The 26,890-nt window shown below is 38.6% G+C and overlaps 1 protein-coding gene across 2 annotated transcripts in view; it reads left to right on the top strand.

Moving 5' to 3' along the window:
- LOC146321200 (RNA-binding motif, single-stranded-interacting protein 3-like) overlaps positions 1-26,890 on the top strand; it is a 174,733-nt gene that overhangs the window by 111,951 nt on the left and 35,892 nt on the right. For both annotated transcript variants that reach the window (XM_084726256.1, XM_084726255.1), the window contains exons 5-6: positions 3,803-3,960; positions 5,795-5,874. In XM_084726256.1, the coding sequence (XP_084582382.1) occupies positions 3,803-3,960; positions 5,795-5,874 (238 nt within the window). The remainder of the gene's footprint in view (positions 1-3,802; positions 3,961-5,794; positions 5,875-26,890) is intronic.

A 26,890-nucleotide genomic window follows, 5' to 3' on the forward strand; every position in this document is an offset into this window, starting at 1 on the left:
TGCAGCACAGTGGCTCAACTCTAAACCAACTGATGAAGTTGTGCTATCACAATTAAAGGATAGGTTCACAGTTTTTCAAGTCTGATTTAAATCAGAGACATATTAACTATGATTCTGATGAGATTTGATTGTAATCTGCTATGAACCTTTATGTATCTTGGATAATGTATACTGTAAAATTACAAAAGAGACTACACAGAACCAAGTAAGATTACACAAAACCTTACAAGACTACATAACATACATAGATTAAACAGGACTACATTGCATTTTCCATTTGGTTGGCTCCAGTAATAATAAAAGAATAAATATTTTTTTATATAATTTAAATGAATTGAAATATATCAAACTGACAAACAAATTAAAAGAACAGGAGAAATAATTACAGCCATCAAAAGCTTTTTCACTGTTCAGGTGTGAATTTTTTTTAATAAAAACCCATTTGATATGAAATATTAAAATAAAATAAGATTATCTATGTTAAAAAGCAGTGAAAGTACATTTTTTCCAGCTCTTTGGCAAGTAGAAAGCCTTGATGATCTCAGTGATGTGACTCTTTAAGAAAGATGACTCTCAGATCAATGGCAGCTTCCACAGCTGTTACATATGACTCAAGGCCTTTGATGTTGCTGCTTTCGCCCATTGCTGCTTGCATAAATGTGCACACACACACACACACGCACGCACGCACACACACACACACACACACACACACACACATTCAAAGCCAGTTGCCCTGTGTGGGAAGAAAACTGTGCCACTCTGTGTACTGGACACTGTGCCAAAGGAAAATCCCTGCTGACGAAGAGAGAGATATTCAGACTGAGAAAAGATAGGTAAAATATTTCAGACTTCTTCACTGGAGCCGTTCTGCTTATTCTGACTCACTGATTACATAGATGGCTTTGGTCACAGTCGGCCAGATCTGGAAGTCCCAGTCTTGAAATCAAACAGCTCTGCTGCATGCAAAAGGAAAATCCTCCATGGATAAAGGAAATATTTATGCTCCAAATGAGCCACATAGGGCAGCGTTTTTGTCACAAATTCACACAAATATTCACTTAAACACCCTTTACACACGCACACACACAAATATTGTTGTTTGCCATATTACTGAAATAAAACTTAACATTTTGGCTTCTTAACATTTAGTCTGAAGTATACAATATATCACACATAGTACATTTAGTATTTGTTTCATTTTCCATGACAGTGGTGGAATCAAATATATGGACAGTGTCCCATTCCGGTGCTTCACAGTATTCAGTGTCAGTGTGTTACTTTTGTTACTGCTGCTTAGGTTTGTGCACATGAGATGAGACCTATATAAAAGATGTGACATACTACTGTTAAATATGCAGAACTTCTTGATATAATGTGTCAGAGACTTTCCAGACATTTCTTGGCACAGATCATAATAGCATTGTGATTTGCAAAGTTATTACCAAGTCTATAATGAATACATAAGCATCACTGCGGCACAGAGGAGAGATGCACCCAATGAAGCTCTAAACTCAATCCAATGAAACATCACAGAACCATGTACAGTGTTTACAAAGACATTGTGGGAAATAAGAATCAAGATAATTTATTATGGTTATAAGACACAGGGTTGCACAATGAAAATAAAATTTTAGTTAATTTGTTGCTCAATTTATAGATTCAGTGCTTCAAAAACAGTTTTCGTGCTCATTTTTGTTGTAGCTTTTCTCAGGCATTATGAATTGCAGGAAAAGATAATTATGAAAGGTAGAATAAAAAAGGTATAAATTAATGGGAGATCCTGGCAATAATGGAGACATGGGTTACTGAGTTGTAATTGTTCTATGTTATGTTATGTTATGTTATGTTATGTTATGTTATGTTATGTTATGTTATGTTATGTTATGTTATGTTATGTTATGTTATGTTATGGGTTAAAATTAGCTGGCTTTTTATTCTATATTAGCTGCAATATTAATTTGAAATTCAGTAGACATTATTTTTAATATAATGCTGAAAATTTATGTACATGTATGCATCTGTGTGTTGTTTTAGTTTTAGTTCCTCCATCCCACACACATATACAACATATATACAGATAACTGTATTGAGAATAGAATAAAATACAAAACAAACCAAAAAATAAATATCTACAGTTTTTACTATACTTATATACATATATACATATACATGTATACACCCAGGAGATACTTTTGTCATTCATTTTTTAAATTTGCGTCAGGTTGGATATAAACAGCAGCAACAAGATGGTGATGATAACATGGTTGACATCTTCACATAAAAGTTCAGCATCTGGGAAACACTGTCCATCGACTTTGACTGCGATTGAGCACGAAGCATCATCAAACACAGAGTTCTCCTCCACCCATCCTGCTGGGGTCTTGCGCACTGCGTCCTGTCAGGTCAGAACTGGCCCATCTGTCAACTGCAACAGCTTGATCCCGATGTCGTGGGGCAGCTCTTTGAGAACATGTGGGCGCAGAAGTCTCTGATTTCCCGTCGCGTGGCCAGCCTGAGTCACACTTTGTCCATTTTATTTTCCAGACCGAACATTAGCCAGGAGCAGCTGTCTCTCTTCCACTTCTCCTGGGGTGGTCCAAGGTGGTGCATCCAGCTGATCTCATTGCGTGGTTGAATGATGCCATGTGCATTTTTGATTGTCTCAAGATCAAACCCCATTCTTCCTTTTTCAATGCCCCTGATTGTATTTCTGCCATAGGGATACCTTGTCAGCAATAAAGCCAAACAAATATCTGATTAAACAAGAAAAGTAGTGAAGTTTGAAGGAGCTATTAGCTGCAGTATCTGCTTTTTCTGTTGTTGTATCCAAAATAATGTCTTGAAATCATGTAGGTATGATTTGTAGAACCCATGTGTGTATTACATCCCTTTCCCTTCTCTGTCACTCTTCCTTTCTGTCTGTCTCAATAGTAAAAATGGAGCACACTCCATCAAACCCTCTTCTGCGTCCTTCCCTCTTTAATTGCCAGTACACACACGTGCACACACAGGCTTTAGTCTCCTGCGAAGGATCATTTCAATGGAATGCTGCTAAACGGAACAAAAATAATTGAAGTATACAAGTCTAACTAACTGAGAGGCACATTAGAAGAAATTTAATGCAACTCAGTTCACATCTATGAATCCTGAGGGGGTTTCCTTATTGCTTCAGGGGTTCTGAGCGTGAAGCCGGTGCACTGCCTTTTCAATGAAATGTTTATTCCTCTTTTGAGGAGAGTTTGCCACTTGAGTTAAATTCTTGAGTTATTTTGCAGTGGGATATTCAGTCATAAATATGGAATTAAAGAACTAGAATGGCAATGCCTTAACCTTTAATGCATTTATTGCTGCAAAACCAGCATTTAGTGGAGGGTTGCAGTCAACTCTCGTATTTGTCTCTCTTCATTTTGTGCATTTTAAAACACTTAAAAGGAAAACAACAGTTTTTCCTAGCACAAAGATAGACTCGTGTTGAGATTTATCCTTCTGATGTGAAGATAAATCTAACAGCTGAACTCTTCACCAGCACAGTCAGTCTCTATGCATATAAGCTGCTGATCTTTCAGAAAAAAAACTTTCTGAAACTTAATTATTAAGAATAAATACCATAAATTATTTCCTTTTTTGCATTTTCTTATTGTTTTCAAGGTTTCAGAGAGGCATTTTCAGTCTGCTCTTGTCTCTAAGACCAGACTAAAATACGTGGCTTCTTATTTCTGGCTGGTGTTGAAACTTATAGCCGGGATGAAATGAAGTGATGATAATATTCGCCCATCTTCTCTTCTGTGTCTCCCAACAGCAACAGGAGCAGGACCCCACCAACCTTTACATCTCCAACCTGCCGCTGTCCATGGACGAGCAGGAGCTGGAGAACATGCTGAAGCCCTTTGGTCATGTCATTTCCACACGGATACTGAGGGACGCCAATGGCCTGAGCAGAGGAGTCGGCTTTGCTAGGTATGCAGGCAGAGACACACACACACTCATTGGGCCTCATGCATGAATGTTTTCATATTTTTCTACTAAATTTGTTCTTACATAAATCAGTAAGAATGAAATAAGAAAATCCTACATGGGATTAATGAAATGTGCACAGCCAAGTCTGTTCTTACCCACTTACCCAGTATGTTGATGAATTGTGTTCGACTTTTGGATGCCTGTGCCAGCAAATTTTCAATCAGCACATGGAAATGCCCCAATAAATCGGTATAAGGGCAGCAGTCTGAAATGCTGTGTGCAAACCACAAACCAACAAGCTGCTGACATTTGACAGGTAACATGAAACTCAGAAAAATGGAGAAAAGAAACGGAAAGGAAATGCCACCTAAGGACCACAAAAAGAAAGCCAAAAACTCTTCTTTTTTTTTTCAAACAGACATGGATATGCATATTGGAGCATCATGGAGATGTTTTTCTGTTGGCGTGCAGCAGGTGCAACCTGGTCATGCCCCCCCACCCTTTTTTTCTACTTAAGAAAAGAAATGGATTTGGAAATGGAGTACAGTGGATTTACTTTACTGTGTTGTTAATTTGAGAACTTTGGTGAGCACATGACGTATCTGTGGTGTCCATGTAATGTCCCTTTGGGAGGGATTCAGCCTAAATACTAGTTAAACAGTGGACTGGGATATGTCAGACCTATCTCTCTTTGAAAGATCCCAGTGGGCAGGAAACTGATAGCAGCACTCTTACATTTTGATCTTACCTAATAACAAACAGGATATAAGAAAGTACTAAATTATTAAATGAAATTATTCCTACACGCAATTTAAGATCAAATCTGTGATCATGATGCATTGTGATCAATTCATGCCCAGTTCTTCTCCAAAAATCTTGTATTGGTGGTTTAATACGACAGGAGCATTTCCCACCGATGGCCATGATTTTCTGTTGCTGACACAAATTTTACAAGCCAACTGTCAGTCACACCCAAATGAATTTAAATGTAGACTTTTCCTGGACAAACTATAATTACTTATCAGACCCAAAATAGTACAGATGCGTAATTAGCAAACTTCTGTATGGTAAAATTTATTTTTTTAGACACTACCCTGAGTTGACTCTTTGCAATTTACAACCAAAGGACTTCTAGCTCCAATGGCCCCTGGCTCCTGTGTGTGTGTGTTTGTGTGTGTATGTGTGTGTGGTCTTCTCAGTTACAACGTGGAGTGTGCCAGTGATTAGAATGCAGTCAGGGCTCCATTCAGGGTCACCGGCAATGTGAAGAAAACCTGAGACACACACAGAGACATGCATGCTGACATACCACACACACACACACACAAGCACACACACACAGCGCCTCTCTCCCGTCACCATTTTTCTCTCCCACACACACATACACACACGTTGGCTTTTGCTTGCCAAGCAGGCAATTAGTCATTGAGCTGTGATTGGGTGAGCGGAGCTGAATAGGGGCAGACAAAGAGGACATGACACACAACAGATCAGACTGAATGGAGCTTTTAAACCAGGACAAAGGAGAGGAAACCCCATAGAAAACACACACACACACACACACGAACACACACACGCACACACATACACCTACCTAAGGCATTTAGCTCCAGCAAATACAGACAAACAAGCACAGATGCATAAACAGACAGGCGTTTAATGCATTTACTGTATTGTAGGACACATTTGCACACACACATTTATCCACATACAGTACATCCACACTGACATCATTTTTAAGAGCCACAGCACCGTCTGTGCATATTGAATAGTAGCATAAGGAGCTGATTGTCCTCAAGAAGCACTTCTTTCTGTTTTTGTTTCTCTCTGTCAGGATGGAGTCGACAGAGAAGTGTGACGTGGTGATTCAAAATTTCAACGGGAAATTCTTGAAAACCCCTCCAGGCATGACAGGTAGGTGTCTGTCAGCAAGGCAGCTGCTTTACACCAGCTAAGCTTGTGCTTTTCTACAGCGAGACCAAGGAGCTTTGCTATAGGTCAGGGTGCTCATCAGGGGCGGATCTAGGAGTTAAGGAGCTCCGGCGCTAAGCAGAGACTGCAACCAAATTTTGTTTTGCTTCCATACACACTGAAGCAACATTTTCTTTGCCTCCTTACACAAAAATAACTTTAATTGATTAATTCATTTATTTATTTATTTATTTTTTGCTTCAGTGCACACCAAAATCTTTTGCACCGCTACTGCAAAGTATTAAGAACTTAAAGCGAACAAAACGAACTGGAGAACACCCTTTAATGATGCAAACAAATGTCTTTACTCACTCAAGATTCAGTCAGCAGCTGATCCAGATCCAGAAGACTTACCTTACATCTGTTCTCTTACACTGTAAAAATGAAAAAGTTGAGAAAAATCAAAATTTCAAGGCACCACACTGGCAACACTTTTCAACTCTCAGCATTCTTCCTCTTCAACTGCTTTCTCCACAAGTTTTCTCCTTCATTCTTTCTCACTTTCTCTTTCAGTCCTCTTTTTCCTCTCTCCTCCCTACTCCTTAAATACAGACTTCCTCCTCTCACCAATTCTCCCCTCCTCTCCTCCTGGCTCCTCATCACATGTTTTTCTCCCCTCTCCTTCTCTTAACTTCTGCCTTTCACACCCTCATCATCTCTCTCCTCTTGTCCTGTTCCCTCCTCTGCTTTGTGCTATGTTGCGACAGGTTTTCTCCTGTCCTTTCCTCTTCGCTCTCTCACTCATTTTCCCTCCTGGCTCATTTTCACACATATCCCTTCATCAATATCATCCTCCCTCCTCCTTTATTTTCTTCACTTTCTCCTTCATTCCTTTTTCTCTGTATCTTTCTATCATTGTAAACAGACCAACATTGAATTTGACAAATTAAATGAATGAATTTCAATTTCAATTGACTATATGCATGTCAAAGCTATGAACCATCCAGAAATACTGTATTAAGCATCTCCATTATGTGTTATATTAAGTGTTACACCTGCAGTTTCACCTGAAATATCATTGAGTGGCGGATGCTGTTGCTGTATCACTTTCTGTGGATGGTGGCACCAGTGGGGTTTTTTTAATAAAATGCAAATGTGCTTATGCGATGACAAGCACGAGTGAGAATGAAACACTTCTTCAGGGCAGGCTACATGCTACATTTCCCTTTGTGTCACTTTGCTGCCTCTGAGAGAAATTACTTAGACAAATTGTGAAAGATACGGGGCTTATGAGAAAACAGCGTCCACCTCGGGTGCTCATATAGATGCATTGCGCTCTTAAAGTTCCTACACACACCAAGGTTGCTGCACTCAAAGGTAGAATCATTTTAACTTGAACTCAGCCGGCCCACAGATTTAAATCAGTGAGCCCCCTTACCTCTCTCATGGCTAGGTAGGATTGTTCTCGTCAAAATTAACCCACCCAGACTACTCTATCCACTGCAAATGATCCCTATTTTATTATCGAACAATGTTATCAGGGTGCTAGAAGCTTGTTCAGTTCCTTTATCTGGAGCTGAAGATGGCAAAACTCCAGATGCCTTGCGCCGACGGGGTTTAAATTTACCAAATGTAAGACTCACCTCCAGGTGATGGTGGATTGACTAAAGCGTGACCCTGCCTCCATCTGGCTTGACACTGAATCTTCTCAATCTAAATGTCCTTTGTGGAATTTGCTGTTTATGAGTTACTTTGACTCTGTTAAGGACCTTTGTACTAACCCTGTCACTTAAAGTACAGTTAAAGCCTGAGGATCCATCCGTACTATTGAGGGTCATGTCCACTTCGCTTCCCCTCTTACTCCTATCTTGGGAGGGACAGATTTTCTCCTGGGCTGTCATGATCAGGGCTTTAAAATCTGGGCCAACCAGGGGCTATCAGAGCTGGGAGATCTATTTGCTGGACAGACTTTATTATCTTTTCAGCAGCTACAGCAGTGTTACGGATTACAGAAATGTAAATCTTTTAGGTACCTACAAATAAGACATTTCATTACCAAAGATACCACCTTAATAAGCGATAGTACCACTTCACATGTAGAAAGAGTCCTGTCTCTACAAGGGTCTAAAAAATGCATTAGTGTATTTTACAGAGCCTTAAACTCCAGTTCTTCCTCAACTTCCCAAGCAACTAAGCAAGGCTGGGAGAGAGACTTGGGCAACTCTATTGATGACTCTGATTGGCAGGAGGTGTGGATAAATGCTATGGAAACATCTATTTGTAATCGATCCAAATCTACCTAATTCAGAACTGTACATAATACAGAACACAATATAATAATAATAATAATAATAATAATAATAATAATAATAATAATAATAATAATAATACACAATAGAGCTGGATCCTGTGTTCCTCCTTCTTGGCTTAACAGATCGTAACATTGTAAATGTCAAACACAAGAGATTTTTCAATTTGCTGACTTTTGCTGCTCTTTTGGATCAAAGACATGGCTCCAACTAAAAAGTCGTGGCACAGTCTTATAATGGAGTGTATGCCCAGTGAATACATCACCTGTATGTTTCACTCCTCTGTGGACTCCTGCAAAATTTGGGGCCCTTACCTAAAGTACATCGGACTGACACTCTCATCCGTTATACTGCAAGGACTTATTAAACCGGCCTAGTCTGTCATTTTAAATTGTTTATTCTGTAACCAGGGTAACCTTGCTGTCTACTGATTCACTCATGCATCTCATGTCATCTGTCTCTGCGGTGGGGAATATGAAGGGAAGGGGTTGGATTCAATGCCCTTTTATTTTCTTATTTATTTATTTATTTATTTTCTGTCATGTTGTCACTGAGCTGTGCTGTTCTGTTCTTTATGAAAATTCAATAAAAATATTAGTTAAACTTTGAAGCTCAATTTTGATGCTCTACTCTATCAGATTTCTAATAAATAATAAATACAGCAACTTCTGATTAACCCATATATTATCATTTTAGGCTTAAATTACAACTTTTGGTCAGTGTAGCTTGTGTCCGTTAAGCCTTGTCCTTTCTTAGTATGGATACAGATGCAGCTAATATAGTTGGCTCAGAAGAAGATAGATCTTCTTTATCTTATTTTATCTTTATATGACTGATGCTGTTAATGTGACAGGTGTTTTTATTTCTTAGCTGACTTGTTTTCCTGATTCAACATATGACATTGTACTGTTGACCTTGTCTTAACCTACGTCTGACTAGACTAAACTGAACTGAACTGAAATATTAAATCAGGATCTAAAATCTGACCTGACATTGAATGGTATTTTCTAAACTATTGAGGTGCAATATCCATCCAGCATTTAGCATTAATATATTTGGTTTCTTGCTTGAGAAAATTGGGTTATTTTCTGCCTGTAGAAGCATGAACATTATCTTTATTTCATTTTAATGGATGCTGTGGAGAAACCAGCCTCACTTTCAGACTGTTAGACAAATGTGTGTCATCAAAACAGCACATGTCGTGATATTTCTCTTTTTTTCTGTAATGAAAAACACCCTCATTTATTATATTTATGGTCTTTTACTGTCCAACTATCTGTATTTTCATTAATGAACCACATGTTTCATCAGTTGCAGTCACGCAAGGGACATGCCCACCTTTTGGTGTTCCAACATGTGTCTGTGTAAAGAGCAGTGTCAGTGCAACTGATAATATATCAGTGTCATCTCTGCTGCTCTCCATCTCGCTCCGTCCCACTCCTCAGACCACCTTGAGTTGATTTAGCAGGAGGATCTGAGTGATTAATTCCTCGACTATTCTGGACGCAGATTGAGACACACACATGCACGATTCACATGACCGTACACAGACAGACATTCCCTAAAGCAAACAATCTGTCTCTGATTGACCTCCAAATAAACAGCAAAGATTTGTTTCCTTTTAGCACAGAGGATGTAGAGGGAAGGGGAGGAAGAAAGGATGGAAGAAGAGGAGAATAAGATGCAGGGAGGACGGGACTGAAGAAACGATGAGTGTTGTGTGAGTGTGAGAGAGACAGACATGTACAGACCAAACATGAGTGAGATAACAGTGCAAGGACAAGGTGTGAGAGAAGAGAAAGCTGAGGTGTGGAGAAGCAAACTGAAAGTGACACCGAATGAGAGAGAAGAGAAGAGATGGAGATACTGAATGATCAGATAGAGATAGAGAGAACGGAGATTGAAGAAAATGGAAATCAAGGACAGACAGAGAGAGAGAGAGAGAGAGCTGTGCCCTGTGCCCTGGCAGCATGATTTGTGAGGTACAGCATGGTGGGCGGCTCAGTTTGTCACCCGGAGACACACACGCACACACACACACACACACACACACACACACACACACACACACACACACACACACACACACACACACACACACACTGCTGTACATCTATACTGTGAGGTATAGCTGTGTAATTTTGTAGCAAGTGAATGATGCATCATTCCATCCAGTGCTGCATTGCTTCTGCAGCCGCTGTGTGTGTATGTGTGTGTGTGTGTGTGTGTGTGTGTGTGTGTGTGTGTGTGTGTGTGTGTGTGTGTGTGTGTGTGTGTGTGTGTGAGGAACACAGAATCTTAACTATCAGACTATCAGCACAATCAACAGTCCTGAGCTTCATGGTTGTGTGCAGGTTGACGAGCTTGATTCAGGGACAAATCTGAAAAGAAAACTTTTGTGATACAGATTTTTGTATGTTTTCAAAGAGCTCAGTGTGACAGATTGTTGTCCCAGTTCATTTGATCAAAAGCTAATAGCAGAAATTGCACAGTAGTTATGATGACGATTTTGTTTTTTATTTTTTAATTTGCACACACTTCTTAACAGAACTTAATGTAGTTTAAACTCTACTTGAGACTGGTGTCTTCACGATTAAAAATGCTCTAATGAATGTCAGAATTCTGCAAATCCATGACTTAGTATAACTTTTGATATCAAGGTCACGATTCAATTACATTTTTATTTTACACTGACAGCACTGCCATTGTTCTGTCTAGTCTTGATTTGTAACGATCAACAGATTGTTGGTTTTATTCCCTGACAACTGTTATTTTACATTTTCAAATTCTTCATAACAAAGATCTATGAAAGGCTAGTAAGCTACGCTGTCATCTTTGAAGGGTTGTTTTTTTCTCGAAAGCACACACCGGATGCCACAAGTAAGCAGAGAGAGAAATGTCACAAATTCTGCCTTTCTATTTGATTCTTGAAATTGAAAGCTCATTTCAATCAGTTGTCAATTTAAAATTGAAATAATGACACCAAATTAATATTCTGAGACTAATCTGTAAGCACATTTTTACACAGTTTAATTCGCTTTGCCAAATACTGTTTATATAATAATGTACAGTGACTGACAAAGGAGCCTCACTGGTCCAAATTTGTAAAATCATGTGTCAGTAACATCACACGTTTTGAGCGCAACGCACCAGGCTCACAAAACTCACAGGTTTCAGGTTTTGTTGTTGTGTCTGGCTGTAGGCCACATTTTGTCGGTGCGATTGGTTGTAGGTCTGTCGAATTGGCAGATGCATTTTGGTCTCAAAGTGGTGATAACGCTCCTTGGAAATTTGTGTATTTGTCTCGCGATTTGGGCTACAATATTTACGTATTAACAATGGATCAAATGACTTTGCAATGGAAGGGGAGACTAATAGTGATAAACCCACAGAGAGTTATGAACTCTGTGTAGATTTTTACCACCTTTCAGCTCTTTGTTTTGATCTAGGTGCCTGTAACTTTACTGTTTTGGTTCAGTCCTAGCATTCTCATCATTACCTTTTTCAGTGCTCTAAAAAGCAACTGTGCACCACCTCTCAGACAGACAGACAGACAGACAGACAGAGCTAGTGACTAAGTGGTGAAAATAGCTGAGCATTTTATCAGTTAAACATATATTTTCCTCGGCAGTTATTGGAGACCAAAACAGAGTATTGGACATACATTAATCAAGTGGATAGAGCTGGGACTCCAAACGTTGCTGGATGAATAAATTAGCAACTGTTTGCTAACTTTTTTAATGCTGTATTTACATCCTGTTCTACTCCCAGGTGGCAAAAACATAAATTAATGCAGGTTTGAACACAGACTCTCTCTTCCTGTACCCACGAAGTCGTGACCTCTATATTGAAAGAGATGCATTGCTTGTCCTTGCCGGGGGTGTCCATTTTCTGCTTTGTATGTGTGTGTGTGTGGGAGTGAGTGTATTAACGTACTGTATGTTGACCAGTTAAATTGCCCTGAGCTCACAAACTGAAAGTGAAATTGGGAGCATCTGAGTAACAAGACCCTCTCTTTGTACTGATCCACAAAACACACACACTCACATAGACACTGTTTTTACTGATCTAACCGTGTGACTGTAACACCAGATTCTGTTGATTTATGTCAGTGGATTTTTGTGTCGCTGACAGACTGTGACATTTCCAAGGCTGCTGCATTGATATTATGACAAGTCTTTGTGCTTAATTTTGTTATTAGTCTATTTATTACTTACATTTGTTGTCTTAAAGCAAGACTAGGTTAAAATCTGACAAATGGCCGGACCATGTATGGGCAGTATGCAAAACTGTGGCCAAACTGTTTACGCCAGTCAGTGGCAGTGTCTATAATATGAATTATCACTATAATGTCGTGTTCAATTTCTCATCTTTAACAGCAAATTGAATCTCAGGAAAATCATTTCAGTATTAAGCAAGTTACAATCAATTTGGCAGTGAAGTCTGCATCTCTCAGTTCACAGTGTGTATGTTTATTAGAGATCTTGACCTCACCAATATGGCTACCATACAGACAAATAGTGGCGACATAGAGCATCGATCAGCGAGATATCTTTTGCTCCAGTTGTAAGGTTCCAGTCACAGTGGAAGTGAGGTCAACAAAAGCAGGAATTTATTCGTGTCATTTTGCATATATCTTTAGTGGATCATGATATAACCATTATGGAATTAATCTTCAAATGTTCTTGTTAAAGAAAAGACCAAACCTTTCTATGGATGTCAGTTTTTGAGTCACGACAAAGGCCAAAATGTGGCCCACAACAGACTTGGTAAGTTTTGTTTGTAGCCCAGCAGTTGTTGATCATTTGATGTCATTGTGCCCCTCAAGTCAGGCTTGCCTATTCATTTTGAATGAGCAACATCCAATGGGGAAACTCCAACACTTGACCGACCAGTGGTCTAATGTCATAAATCACTCAGTAACTTAGTCAGTTTTGCTGCAGTCCAGCCAAAAACACCCAGAGATCACTTTTACCAAAGGTGAAACCTGCTGTGCTGGTACAGTGTAATGTGCATATCACTGAGTGATGTGTGCTTGTGCCTTAGGTTGTATGTTCCTCTGATTAATCCCACAGTTTGTCCATCCAGGCAGATGTATTGACAGGCAACAGTAATATTTTACTCTCTGGCAACGAGATTAATGCAGACATTGATCACATGACCTGAGCTTCCCTCAGCCCTCGTTAGCAGGAAGTCCATTGATCCGCAGCTTTCTGAATTCTTCCAGTGGTTCCTGTCATAGAGATAGAGTATCTAGATTGAACATAAACTGGAATCTCCCTGGTGTTTACCTTTTATTGACACAGAAAGTGCTGAATTTTAGGACACAGATCTATATCATCTTAATTGTTAGTTACTTTATATGAATACAGGTTCATATTGTGTCATGGATCCTTTGCTCTCCATAAATTAAATGTGTTAGAAACACCTTTACTGCTGCTAATGTCACATCATGACTTTTAGCAAGTAGAGTTGTCGTCATTCCAATCTTGAGGTGAAAATCGAGTAATCACAGCTTGTGTATTTACTATACAATGTAATTCTGTCTCTTCTGTGCTCGACGTTCGATAATGCCCTGCCCCCATACTGTGAAGGAGAGCGTCAGCACCAGTGGAAACCCTCCCTGTCCAGACATAAAGAACACATATCTTCTGCAGCTTCATCATGGCCATGTCACCTCATGTCAGAGTTTCATATAATAAATCTCTCTTGTTCTCAGTGATGGATTCAAACAGTCAGTGAAGGACTGAAAACAGGTGAATGTTGACTTTAAAGGTGCGTCAAAAAAACAACAACAACAAAGTGATGATTTTGTATTTCCTGGACCAGGGTGGGATAAAAATATGCCTGTGCTTCTCCTCCTTTCCTCTGCTACTAATGGAGGGAAAATCTACTCTAAGACTATAATATCTTATATCTCTGGTCAAGATTTGCTGAGTTTTTATTATTATTATCATCATTATTATTACTATGCAAATCTTTCTCCAAACCAGATCTGAGAGTCAAATCTCTGTAAGATTACTGGAATAATACATTCAAATTCCATTTTAAGGAGTACATCTCACTTGTATTTTTTTCAGTTTCTTTTTTTTCTTTCTTTGCTATTTTTATGGAGTTACAAACCCCCAAAACAATGACCCCTACAGCAATTTTTAGTTAACTCCCCAATCTGCCAGCACACACACACACACACACACACACACTAGACCTTTCACTAAAGTCCTGATTTTATACTCATGCATTAGTCAAAAGATGTGAGCCTCTGGTCTGTTTCACTCTGATTAAGACGCATCTGGTGTTGAAAATAAAATGAATTTTAAAAAATTACCAAAGTCCATGTGCTTCAGTAAACTTTGGCTCTCTTTTCCAAATCTTTCCTGTGACATGATTACCCTGCCCTTGAGTGCACCTGCAGTTCCTCATGAGTTGGTCAAAACGCATTTAACCTTCTCTTTCATCTCATGCCGTTCAATCAAGAATACATGCTAATAGTTTTAAGGACTGGCCCCAAGAAGCTCCCAAATTTTTTTGGCCAAAGGACAAGGAGGTAAATGTAAACTAAAAACATCACAGAAAAGGTAGTTGTGTTGTGGTGTTTCCTTAAGGCATGATAAAAGTGAACTAGACTTCTCAGTTAATTGAGGAAACTGGTAGCATATATACGCAGTGCATTTTGTCCTTAGATGGGTCACATTCAAGCCACTTAAACTCCTGCTTCCATTCGCTCCTAAAATTTCATTTCTGTTTTGTTTTTGTGGTTGTGGTTCTTCTGTAAGGATCATGTTAGCAGTTTGTTTCGGCTGAAGAAACTTATACTAAAGTGGCCCCGACATATTAATAGCTAGCTGGTGATGAGTACTGCTCACTTTTCATAATTTTTGTAGAATGTCGAACTAAAAGGCAGAAAGGAATTGGGATGTTTGTGGAACTGTAATGTTTTGGCGAAGGTATGGGGCTGAACCTGGATAAAACTAGATGGAATAGATGGCCACAGAATAACTTTTTGTGTAAGGCATTTTATTTGTACAGCACATGGAAACAATGCAATTTGAAGAGCTTTACATAAAATCTAAAAGACATGAAGATGAATGTAAAACAACATAAGGCAATATAAAAAGATTGTACAATGCAGATCATTTAGAGTTAAATAGAATTTAAAAGTAAAAGTTACAGTGCAGTTTAAGATATTAATCAGAAGGTTCAGATGTGGTTTAATGAAAGGCAGAGGCAAACAGAAAAGTCTTCAGTCTTGATTTAAAACCTGCAGTTTTCTTGAAATCTGTTCCAGACATGTGGTGCATCAAAACTGAATGCTGCCTCTCCATTTTGACTTTGGGGACAGAAAGTAGACCTGTTCCAGACCACTTGAGAGGTCTGGATGGTTCATAACATACCAGGAAATAAAAAATGTATTTTGGACCTCAACCATTCAGTGCTTTATAAACTGACAGCAATGCTTTAAAATCAGTTCCTTGGCAGACAGGAAGCCAGTGTAAAGACCTCAAAGTAGTTAAATAAGTAAATGATTAGTAATTAGTGTTCAGCAAAAATAACATATCATATCACATATCATACTATAATTCTCATTCTCATCCTTTATTTTTTTGTTTCTGTTCATGTTTTTTATTTAGTCTCCTCTTCTCTCACTCGGTCACCTCTGTCCCACATCTAATCTCTTTCTCTCCCACTATCTGATGTAGTGTTGTAGTTTTAATAGTTCTATTCGTCCTGCCCTCCCCAAGTGGTAAGGCAAACGGAGGACAAGACTGAAAAGGGTCCAGATCTGAGAGAAGACACATTATCGTGCAGTGGTTTCAATAATAATCAGGAGGCTTTTTAAAAAGCGTGCAGCCTTAAATGTCTGGCATGATCATGAGGCATTAAGTCCCCATTCCCTGCAGATGTGGTTGAATACTTTCATAAATGGGAATTGAATTTTATTTGATGTTCCTGATAATGGAGGAAAAAACTGAACGAGGCTGTTCTGAGAAAAATATTGTATAATTATGTAGCAGGACTGCACTGTCAGACTTGGTGTCAGCTTACATGTGATATCTGGAGCCACTTATTCAGCACTCAAACGCAGCTATGGGTGTTAAAATGTGATGCTTTTAACGCTCTAAACAAATCACATCGATGCTGTCAAGTTCTGAAAGTTTCAAAAAGATTTGGTGCTATCTTAACATCATTTTGGGAATTAAATTCTTAAATAATTATGTCAGTGCATCGATACGTTTTATTCCTACTTGTCTTGCAGCCAGTTCCTTTTGTGCTGCTTAAGGTTTATGATGAGAAAATGTAGTAAACTCCCTGTCTCCCGGGGGTGCTGTCAGGGAACGGTTTGGTGGGAGGTTGTCCTTGCAGGGGCAGCCAAATGAGATGAAGACTTAAGGGTGAAGATCACCTCAGTTTTCTTGTAAAATTAATTGTAAATATCTTCTAAATCTCAGTTTACTGTCTCAGCTTACGGCCCTTACTGTTTTGTTTACTGCAGTAGACATATCTATTCAATTTTTAATGATATAAATGTGCTAATAGCAATATTAATAAATATTTTCTAACACATATTTTTTGATTTTGGTGGCAAACAGTTGGCTTCCTCTCATATGTGATGCTTGAACAAATAACCCTCTTGAGTGCATATTGTTCTGTCCCAGGGCTTTGAGCTCTTTGATGCTGAGAAAAAAGAGGATGTCATCCCATTCAGCCCTGCTAAGGGATTCCTCATTTTGTCACATTTGGGGATTGGATCCCATTTTCCAACTGAGTGATTTCCCATGTTGCTTGCTAATGGATTGGATTTTACTTTAAATGAGAATTTTCCCATTTAAGGGATTGTGTCTCACTCATATGATATTCCCCCTCTTTCCAAGGTGAAAACTGAGACCACTGTGCTGTTATAAACTAAGGCTTTTTTTTTGAGCTACCAACATACTGGTTGGTTGGTTGCTTGTTTGCTGAGAAGTACCAAAGCAAAGATCTAAAGCACTGGTTCCCAACCTGGGAGTCCAAAGCTTCATGTGGAGTTGTGAGGCCTTGATTTTAAGGGGTGTATGACAGCTTTTAAAAAATATATACAGTTGGCTTATATCTCAGTATTTCATTCATTACTGTGAAGACAAAATAATGACTAATAAAGAAACTGTGGGTTTTTTATATTTGGATTATCATTTAAGATACAAACTTTAATCTCATGGAATAAGAGCAAGTAAAGACCTGAACAAGCTATATTCACAGTGCCTTCACTCTCTTCTAAACAGCCTCTTCTTGCGTTAGAAAGTAGCTATTTAAAACAGCCCAACTGCTAATAGAACAGAGACCAAATGAAAGGGAGACAAAACCACTGAATTTATCAAAAAAAAGAAGTCTTTTAAAGCTACAATCAGTGACATTTCTACATTAAAATATCTAAAAATAAACAAAAACACATAAGAGAAACAAATGAGAAATAACTTGTTCAAAAGTAACGGTGTGTTTCCCAACAGTCACAGCTAGCTAGCTGCTAGTTGCTCTAACGTCCAAGAAAACATACATACATCAGAAAGTTAGCTACAATCAAGAGGAAAGGTAAGAACTTCAAAACAAAACAGGAAACCCTAAATCATGACAGGAGACATGAAATGACACACATGAAATAATCTGCTCCAAATTCAGTCAAATCGCTCCCTTTACAAAAATTTCCTGCAGTTACTGCGTCCAAAAAACCGAAGACTGAAATGGCGCCCCATCGCCATCTAGCCATGCAAAAAAATTTATCCTCGCCAGGACTTAAATTAAAAACAGTGTACCATCCTTTGGACTAAAAGTAAAAAAGCATGACCTTCCCGTGTTCCCTTGAATTTCAAAAGGTTCCTCACCGAAAAAAGCTGGGAACCACTGATCTGTAGTCTGTATTTCTCTTGCACTTAATCAGGTGCATTTTGAGTGACCTCTTTGTTTCCTCCACCTTGTATTTTGCTTTACTTCCTATTTCTTTGTTGTCCTACCTTGGTTTGCAATACCCCACAGCTGCAGAGCGTGGTAACAGTATGGGATCCACTCTTCACAGCACAATCCACCCACCCTGCTACGTACACATCCTGTCAGTTAAACACAAAATGCCACAGATCAAAAAAATCCATTTCAAATCAGTAAAATGCTAGTTCTTTTTTTTACCCTATAGCATTCAAACACACACACATTCAGAAAAGCAAACAACCAAGCTCTGTCATTTTATTGACATCTCTTGCAGTCTTCATGTCTTTTATTTCCTATTTGCATCGCCTCTCTCTGCAGCGACAAGATGTCACAGTGATTTTTTCCCCCAAAGAAGCCAAGAAAACACAAAAACTGGAGTGAAGCTATTCGCTTTGTGCGCTATGTGATCCACAAAGCAGTGACACTTCAACAGATAAATTAAACGACTAAATCAACCGAGCTTCGGCTAATGAGTACAAATAAATCTGTTCCCAATTTGTGAACAAGCACACAAGTAGCTTTTGTCCAGTAAAGTATTTTGTCTGTTCACCTCAGTGAGCTGTCCATGTCAAGTCTGCAGCTCTTGGCAACGATTTATGTTGTTTAATAACATTAACTAGAGGGAAACACACATATGCAGTGACGCACAAACACACTCACACATGCAACATAGTAATAGTAAGTAGTAAACAAACTCAATACATTTGTGTCCTCCATTTTTTCTGAATAAGAGAAAAAAGTCTGACTACCTTTTAAGCACTTATCCCTCTAAGGGTAAAGAATTTCCTGAATTTACACTTGCACTGTACTGCTTCCATCTTCACGTTTCATGCAAAACACAGTTTCTGGCTGATTGTTGACCCCACTAAACCCACAGACAAGACCATGCGTGGCAATGGGAAATTGTGGTATCACATTTTTTGAATTATTTTTCAATACTTTCCCCACTTGGGTTTCCTAAGACTTTTGATATGTTGTAAAAGTCACATTAATGAAACTGCAACTGAATGAGCTTCTGTTTCAATTTGTGTAAGGTCCTGTCGTATAATCATTTAAACTCCTCACTCCTCTTAATCAGTAAGGGCCGCAAGTCATCAGCAACTGCTACGCTAAAAACAAGGCTTATCTAGTCTGTTGCAGACCACATTATGGCCTTTGTCGTGGCTCAAAAACACAACCATAGAAAGCTTTCATTTTGTCTTAAATTGGAGCATCTGCGGATTAATTTCACACCTAATATCTTGTGATCGACTAAAGTCAGGCGCAATACAAGATGACTAAAGCTCTGTTTTTGTCAGCTTCATCACCATCTCCACTGTGCATCTGCGCGGTTGCCATATTGGAGCATTCATGGTCTGCTAACAACAAACAAATGAGACATGCAGACATAACTATAAAATCTACTCCACTAACCAGTCAAATCCATTCCACTAACTTGTTTAATTCTGAACTGATTTTCATGAAATTTGATTTGTTATGAAGAATTAAAAAATGAATGTGATAGTGGTTCCTTACTGGGATTAAGTTGGTTAAGGTTAAGCTCCTGAACAGCCACAACCTAAACTGGGACAGCAGGCTCTGACCTATGAGTAGTTGACATCAAGAATAAATTATTTAGGCTTTCATCTTTAATGAGTTTCTCCAAAAATGTAGATTCATATATCTATATTACTGTTGTAACATTGTTTAAATTGAGAACATTGGACCTTTGTCCCCTTTACTGTTTCATCATGAAGTTTACACAGTTAGTCAAACCAAGAAGGCTCATACTGTACCATTACACTCTTATATGCATCTTATTTAAAACTTACCCTATACTATACAAAAAAAATGATTCAAAACTTTGCAAATTTCTACTGGTTGCATCTGACAGTTGTAGTGGCACTGCAGAAGATGCTAAACCATATGTTGCCTGGTGGAGATCTGCACTCTTCTACTTTATTAATTTATTTAATCATTTATATGTAAATACATGGACAAAAATATGGTGTAGGTGTACACTGGGTCACCACTTTTTCTGTATAATCCAAAATCTCCTGTTTGTTACTCACTGAGTCAATAAATATGTCTTTATTTCTGCCCACTTGTGTAATAAAAGAGATTACAATAACAACTTTATAAATAATAAAGCAGGTTTGTGATCAGAGGCGACTTCACGTCTCTGTTTGGCAGCTTTTTCTCTCCTCAGTGTTCCTGCCGGCTGTGTGTATCCACACTGACTCTTTCTGTTACGGTGAAGCTCCACCAAATGTGAGCCACTTAGCAGCCAATTCAGCTTCCATTAATTTTCTATGAGATCGGAGCAGATGTCTGCACAGTGCAGTAGTTTGCTCGGCAAACTAACTGATGATGTTGGGATTTTCACAAAGTATGAGCCCCCACCTCCTGTACCTGTCGTGACACTGACAAGAAAAACACAGTCTGTAGAAAGACGGGGAACTGTGCCCGAGGCTACAAAGATTGATTTATGTGTGACTTCACCAATAATTTTTCATTCGAATTGGGTTGAATTACATTTCTTCATCTCCATGTCCTGTTTACTAAAAATACATTAACATATCTGAACTCTTTAGATATCCAAACACTTGGTTCAGACTATGTTAATTAACTTGACATGCCCGAAAGTGACCCATTTTAGGGGGCAGACGCAGCTGTACCCAAATTCATCACAAATTCATCACTTCGTGTTATAGAGCCGCAAGAGTGAGAGCAGCAGGGGTCAAACTGACAATTAAAAATGTCCTTCTTCCCTTTAAAGCCCTCTTGTGAAATGCAACAGATTGTAGGAACGTAACTGTGAAAGCAAGCTGAATAATTAATTTGGTGCAGCAGTCTGAGCAGGTTTTTCTACAGGTACTCTCGTCCCTGGATGCTTTGCTGTTGTTGTTGTCTCCTGATTGTGTGGTGACTAAATTTGCCTCTTAGGAATAAATAACATTCATTATTGTCATTGTCATCATCAGTATTTATGACTTGTCACTGAGCTTGTAAATGAATATAAAGTGAAACGCAGAGTTTTCTCCCTCAGAGAAATGCGTGATATCACAAATCTGCCACCGCAGGCATCACCTAAAGCTAATACAACAGTGACATTACACATGCTGTTTTTTTATTTTACAGCTGAAATATGATGTGAATAAAAGGATTGTAGGTATTTCTTTGGCTGGAGTACTGGTAGAGGCTGTAAGTGCATCATTTTATTTGCCTCACCCTACATCTACTCTCTAGTGGTAAAATACAGATGAGCTTTTAGACAAATACCAAAAATAATGGCTCTATTGAACAGATTAATTGTTTTAATGGAATGACTCAATAGGCAAAATGCCTTCACAGGTTGGCTGATTTTTCAGTGTATCCTTTTAACTTTTTGCACATTAGCCAATACTAATTAATCAATAGCCGGTGGCAATCCCTTCACCATTGAAATCCTGGCTTGTAAACCTAATTTTAAAATATTGACTAATTATGCCAGGAATGAAAGATATCCTCTCCCTCTGATGGTGAAAATTAACAATAGCAACAACAAAAAACTACTTTTCCAACAAGATTTTTAGCTGTATTGACTCTGTTCTCAGAAACACACAAACACACACACACACACACACACACACACACACACACACACACACAATGTAATTACAACATCAACGTGTCATAAAACACAATTTTGTTTAAGCATCTTGATAATTTGATCAGTTGTAGGTTGAAAGAGAGACCATGTTGTTTAGTTTTATAACATTTCCCCAAAGTCATTTTTCATTTGTAGGCGACGATGCTTGGGAGAAGTTATTAATATAAAATAAAGAAATTGAACTTCCTGATGTGGCGCAGCAGGCACACACAGGCATTTAGGCGTATTGGTTACACTGGAGGACTTATTGGAGGAATGAGATTGTTAAAGGACTTTCATTCAGGCTTTCGTTCAGCATGTGGCCATTTTTCTTCCTGGCTTTCAACTTAGAAATTTGGATGTAGCTTCTCACCGAGGGACCAAATTGATGGCTATTGCACATAGTAGAGGATGAAAAATGTCACTGTTGCAAATCCCGGTGAAATATGGTCTGAATGTGAATGTTCAATACATCTTCAAATCATCACTGAAAAAAACGTTCATGTTTGAACCAGTTCTGAGCGTCTCTTGTGTCTTTTCAGGATGCAGGGCCAAACATTTTTTTTTTTTTGTTAAACCTTCATTTTTAAGTTATTCTGTTATTTCAATTAGTTTTCTGTCTTCAGCTGCAGCTTGTCTGTTTTATGTCTTATTTTGGCAATATAGTGAAATGCCCTGACAGCATAATCTGACATGTCAGATTTAAATAATAATAGGATTAAGCTCCAGGTATCTGAGAATGTGGCAGCAGTATACAAAAATCTGAATCACCTATTGAAAGAAGAAACACAACTGTCTCCATTTATGGGCCTGTTCAAATTCCATATTTGACCACATATTGGCCACGAGCTCCAAATGCACTCAGGCAACCAAAATATTGTAACAATATTGATGTGTGTGTGTGTGTGTGTGTGTGTGTGTGTGTGTGTGTGTGTGTGTGTGTGTGTGTGTGTGTGTGTGTTTGTGTGTGGGCGTGTTTTTGCGTGTAAACACTGGTCCTTAGCGTCGGGCCAGTGTTTAATGTCTGGAGCCATTTCACCATCTCTGATATAAAAACAGCTTACAGCAACAATGTTGTATATGTGAATTTTTATGTGTGTATGTAGATGTATCCAACTATATTATACAAAATGGAATAAGGCCAGTGGCTTTCCTGTTGTTGTTGTGGTTGTATGTCATTTTTAACAAGCCCCTTGTTATCATATCCAATGCTTTACTTACCAAGCAAGTTAATGAAGGAAAAGTAAACTAACATTTTAAATTTAGCCTGCAATTCATCAGCATCTGTCACTTCATTAAATTAATTTTATTTTGCTCTCTTAGGATCAGTTACTTTTCATTTTTGCATCACTAATTCTAACAATAAATGGTCCCTTTTTTTTCATCTCACTTCAATCCAAAAACACAAACCTCTTGCTGTCTGTGTGATAAGCCTGGTGCACAAAAATAACAGATTCAATTCCAAACGCAGAGGTTTCCTTTTCATGAAAATACCAAGGACAAACAATTGTTTTAGATCAGCAGGAGTTTCTTCTCTCAGTTTCTGGTGCTTTAGAGAAGACGCAGAGAAGAAAGTGTCCTGACTATAAACTTGACAAGTTGTCAGCCATCAACAATGAGTCTTTCTCTGTTTGTCACACCAGTGAAACAAAACAGCAACACAACACAGATGCTGTCTTTAAGTCTCTATTCAATGTATGTGTGCATGTGTGTGTATGTGTCCTCATGACACATATTTTCTTGTACTTATGAAGTAGCAATCATTTAACATGCAAGGATACACAACATTAAACGTATGGGATCATAAATACATCCTTTCCTTTAGCTATAAACCTGACAGTTAAATTCTGCCCAAGACAGATGCGTCTTTTAGCATTTTCTGAATCTAATGTGGTTCTAACTGGTCACAACTATTCTGTATAAATAATAATACTTTTTCATCTCTCTATCACCCATTATTACCATATATTCATTCAACCTAAGGCATGAAAGCTTTTACATTTGCATCACACATGTAAGCCAGCAATTGGACCACTCAAATTGCTCCACATTCAGCCAACATGTTGTATTCACTTGCTGTGAAAGCAGCGTAGTAGCCACCACAGGAACTGTTTCTGAGCCCCAGGAACCATTTTGTAATGCTGTCTTGCAACAATGACAATAAAGAATCTTGAATCTTTCAGAAATTCACAAAAAGTGCCAAAAACACCTTGTGCTCTGGGGATTATACTCTCAGATGGCCAAGGAATTGTCAGGGTGGCGTGAATGCAAAAAGCAAAAACAATAGTTTCAGCACAGTTAAGTGCACTCAGACAGTGGCCACTCTGGAAACAAGTACTCTGGAGTTTTCACTCTCCTTCCTCTGCATTTCTCTTTTGCATCCATTCATTACATCCTCTGTAAGTTTGCATAGTTTTCACCCGGTGTGTGAAAAATTGTGTCTCAAACATGGTATGGTATTTAATGCAAAATTGGGCTAATTTGCTCAATCGTCATGGTTCCTTTGATACAGTGGACACACAAGCAGGATTGCCCTTCATTTCATTGGTAAAAAAATCAAAACTTCTCAATTTCAACATTGTTAAGAATTTAGAACATTTTGTTATTTATTTGGGACATTTTACACACCACAAACAAACTCCACCCACTCAAACTCGCCCCTACAGCCTTCAGCCTGTCAGTCTGTCACCAGGGCGTTTAACTCCGACATGTACGATTGAGACATGTGATATCCTTCCTGTTATGCTGTTGTTGTCACCACTACCACAGTGTTTGCATAATGTTTATTTCCCCGGAAATAGCCTGCAATTCACATACTATTGGTTTCATACTAAGGTTTCAGGCAAAGTGATGAAGAAAATAATAAGACATTGAAAATTCACGCTACCAATGTAATTTGGTCAACACCCTTAAAAGAACAGAACTCAATGTGTGCATTTATGAACAGCTTGAACAAATCCTACTGATTCTACCTTTAATAAACTCCTTCAGCTAAAGTGCTCCATGTTTCTTTCACCACATTGTATCTTCTCTGTTTCTGTGGTCTCATTTAAAAAACATTCATCACCTGTGATGTAAATCTGGGCCATTTTCGTCTTGCTTCTGAGCCAAGCTCTTGTTTTTCATGAGGAGACTACGCTGAGTTTTGTGGTGAGACACAGCGATACAGACACACATCACACACACACCTACACAGTTGGACTGTTTACCAAATGTATATGAATGCATGGAGCAGTGTGGGTAGAAGAGAGAGATGGGGGGTGATTGAGAAAGATGAATAGCAAAGGCAAGGGATGATAACAGAGGCCCAGCTGTGTGGCCTGTTATTCAGATAGAAATCAAGTTAAAACATCATAATGACAAAGTACTGCTAAATGCTGGATAATCACACAGCTCTGTGTTTCTTCGTCTACTTACCTTTCGAAGTATACCCATCCAGGCCCCAGGCATTCCAAATAACTCCCGTCTCAACCTTGAGCTCTGAACACTTTTCTCCGCTGAGAACACCTCTTCTCATTTTTCAGTTTACTGAGATGAAGAAACATTTTTCTTGAAGGAGGCGAGGTAATTGTGTCGTTTATTTTGGCATTCATAATGCGTGAATCAGTACCGGCATGATGATAGCGCCTTTGCTAGTTCATAGCATTCTGTGTCTTCTAAGAACTTATTTATTTCTACACAGCACGCAGTGATGAGAATTTAACTTTCTCTGCAGTGTGAAATCATTGCCAGTGAAATAAGACAAGAGTGCCAGCTAAAAGCCTCTTTTAAAATGCAGTCAATGACTCAAACATGCCTTGGTGGACGCATTAAAGTTACAAGTGAGAGGCAATGCATAAAAGTAGGCGGCTTATTCAATTTCAGGGTTAAGAGGTGTCTTTATAAAACTGAATCAGGACATGAACAGAACACTTGCTGGTGTGACCGTGTTGCAGTGCGGCAATTACAGTTTAGGGCTTTATAATTGCAGTGTCTTAATGGCATTTAAATGCCTTTCACTTTTAACATACTGTTATGATGATTTGCTGCGCTTCATTTGTTGCTATGCATCTTCAGCAGTTGTGAGTCAGTCTTGTGAATATTGTCTAATTTACACTTCTTACTGAGGGCATCTCAATTCAGTATAAGACATAAGATAAGTGCTGGGTTGTCGGTATAGATTTTGAATTTTAAAGTCCCAGATACATTTTAGTGAAGTGAAGGTTTTTGTTTCATTATCCTCGGCAGGTGTAAGCCTGGAGGGGATCATGTGTTTGGTTATGTGTGAGTGCTACATCTGTTAGTCTTTCAGAGCCTGTAGCAGGCTCAGTTTTAAAGCTACTGTGATACTGGTATCATAAGAAATTGGATGACCTGAGGCAGGGGTTTTCAAAGTCTGAAAGTGTGGGCCTCCCCACACACAAAGCTTGGAGAAGGACACCCCTACACCACGCATAGTTTACTTGCTTGTTACTTTCTGTTAAATTCCTGGATGCCAAATGAGTCAAGTTAGTCTAATATTGACAAAACATCAATATACACCAATACATAAATAAGGTCTGTCCAAAGACATTTATTAGTTTCTCTAGGAAAGTGTGAAAATCAATAAAACTCCCCAAAACTACTGTATGTGTGGACCATCTCTTTGACTCAATCACACATATTTAGGTTTCTCTATGTGATCTCCTTTTAATAACTAATGAAGTAATGTAATATTTCTTCACTTCCATTCACTGAGCATCCCCTGAAACTGTCTGTAGCCCCCCCAAGTAATCCTGCCTCCCACTTTGAAAACCCCTGGCACGGTCATTTTCAAAGGGTCTTTGACTTCTCACCTCAAGAGCAGTCGAGAGCAGGAACAACGACCGTCCATGACAACACACAAACATACAAACAGGCAAATGAAAATACAAAACATCAGGAACTAGTTAGTGTCATGATTACAGTACACATTATATACCTTTGCTAACTGTATAGCATGTAAACATTGTTTTATATCTATACATCTTCTAGCTGTACATGACATCTCAGGAAGTACACATGCTTCGGTAACAGTATACCCAAGAGGGCAGTGCTGTGATCTATGATGACAAAATATGTATCATGTTCTTCCAGTTATTTCTGTGGTTCATCATCTTTATCAGACCATTATCTGTTCATTCTG

This window comes from Lutjanus erythropterus, chromosome 9, assembly GCF_056507025.1.
Source record: "Lutjanus erythropterus isolate fLutEry1 chromosome 9, fLutEry1.hap2, whole genome shotgun sequence".
Taxonomy (NCBI): domain Eukaryota; kingdom Metazoa; phylum Chordata; class Actinopteri; order Lutjaniformes; family Lutjanidae; genus Lutjanus; species Lutjanus erythropterus.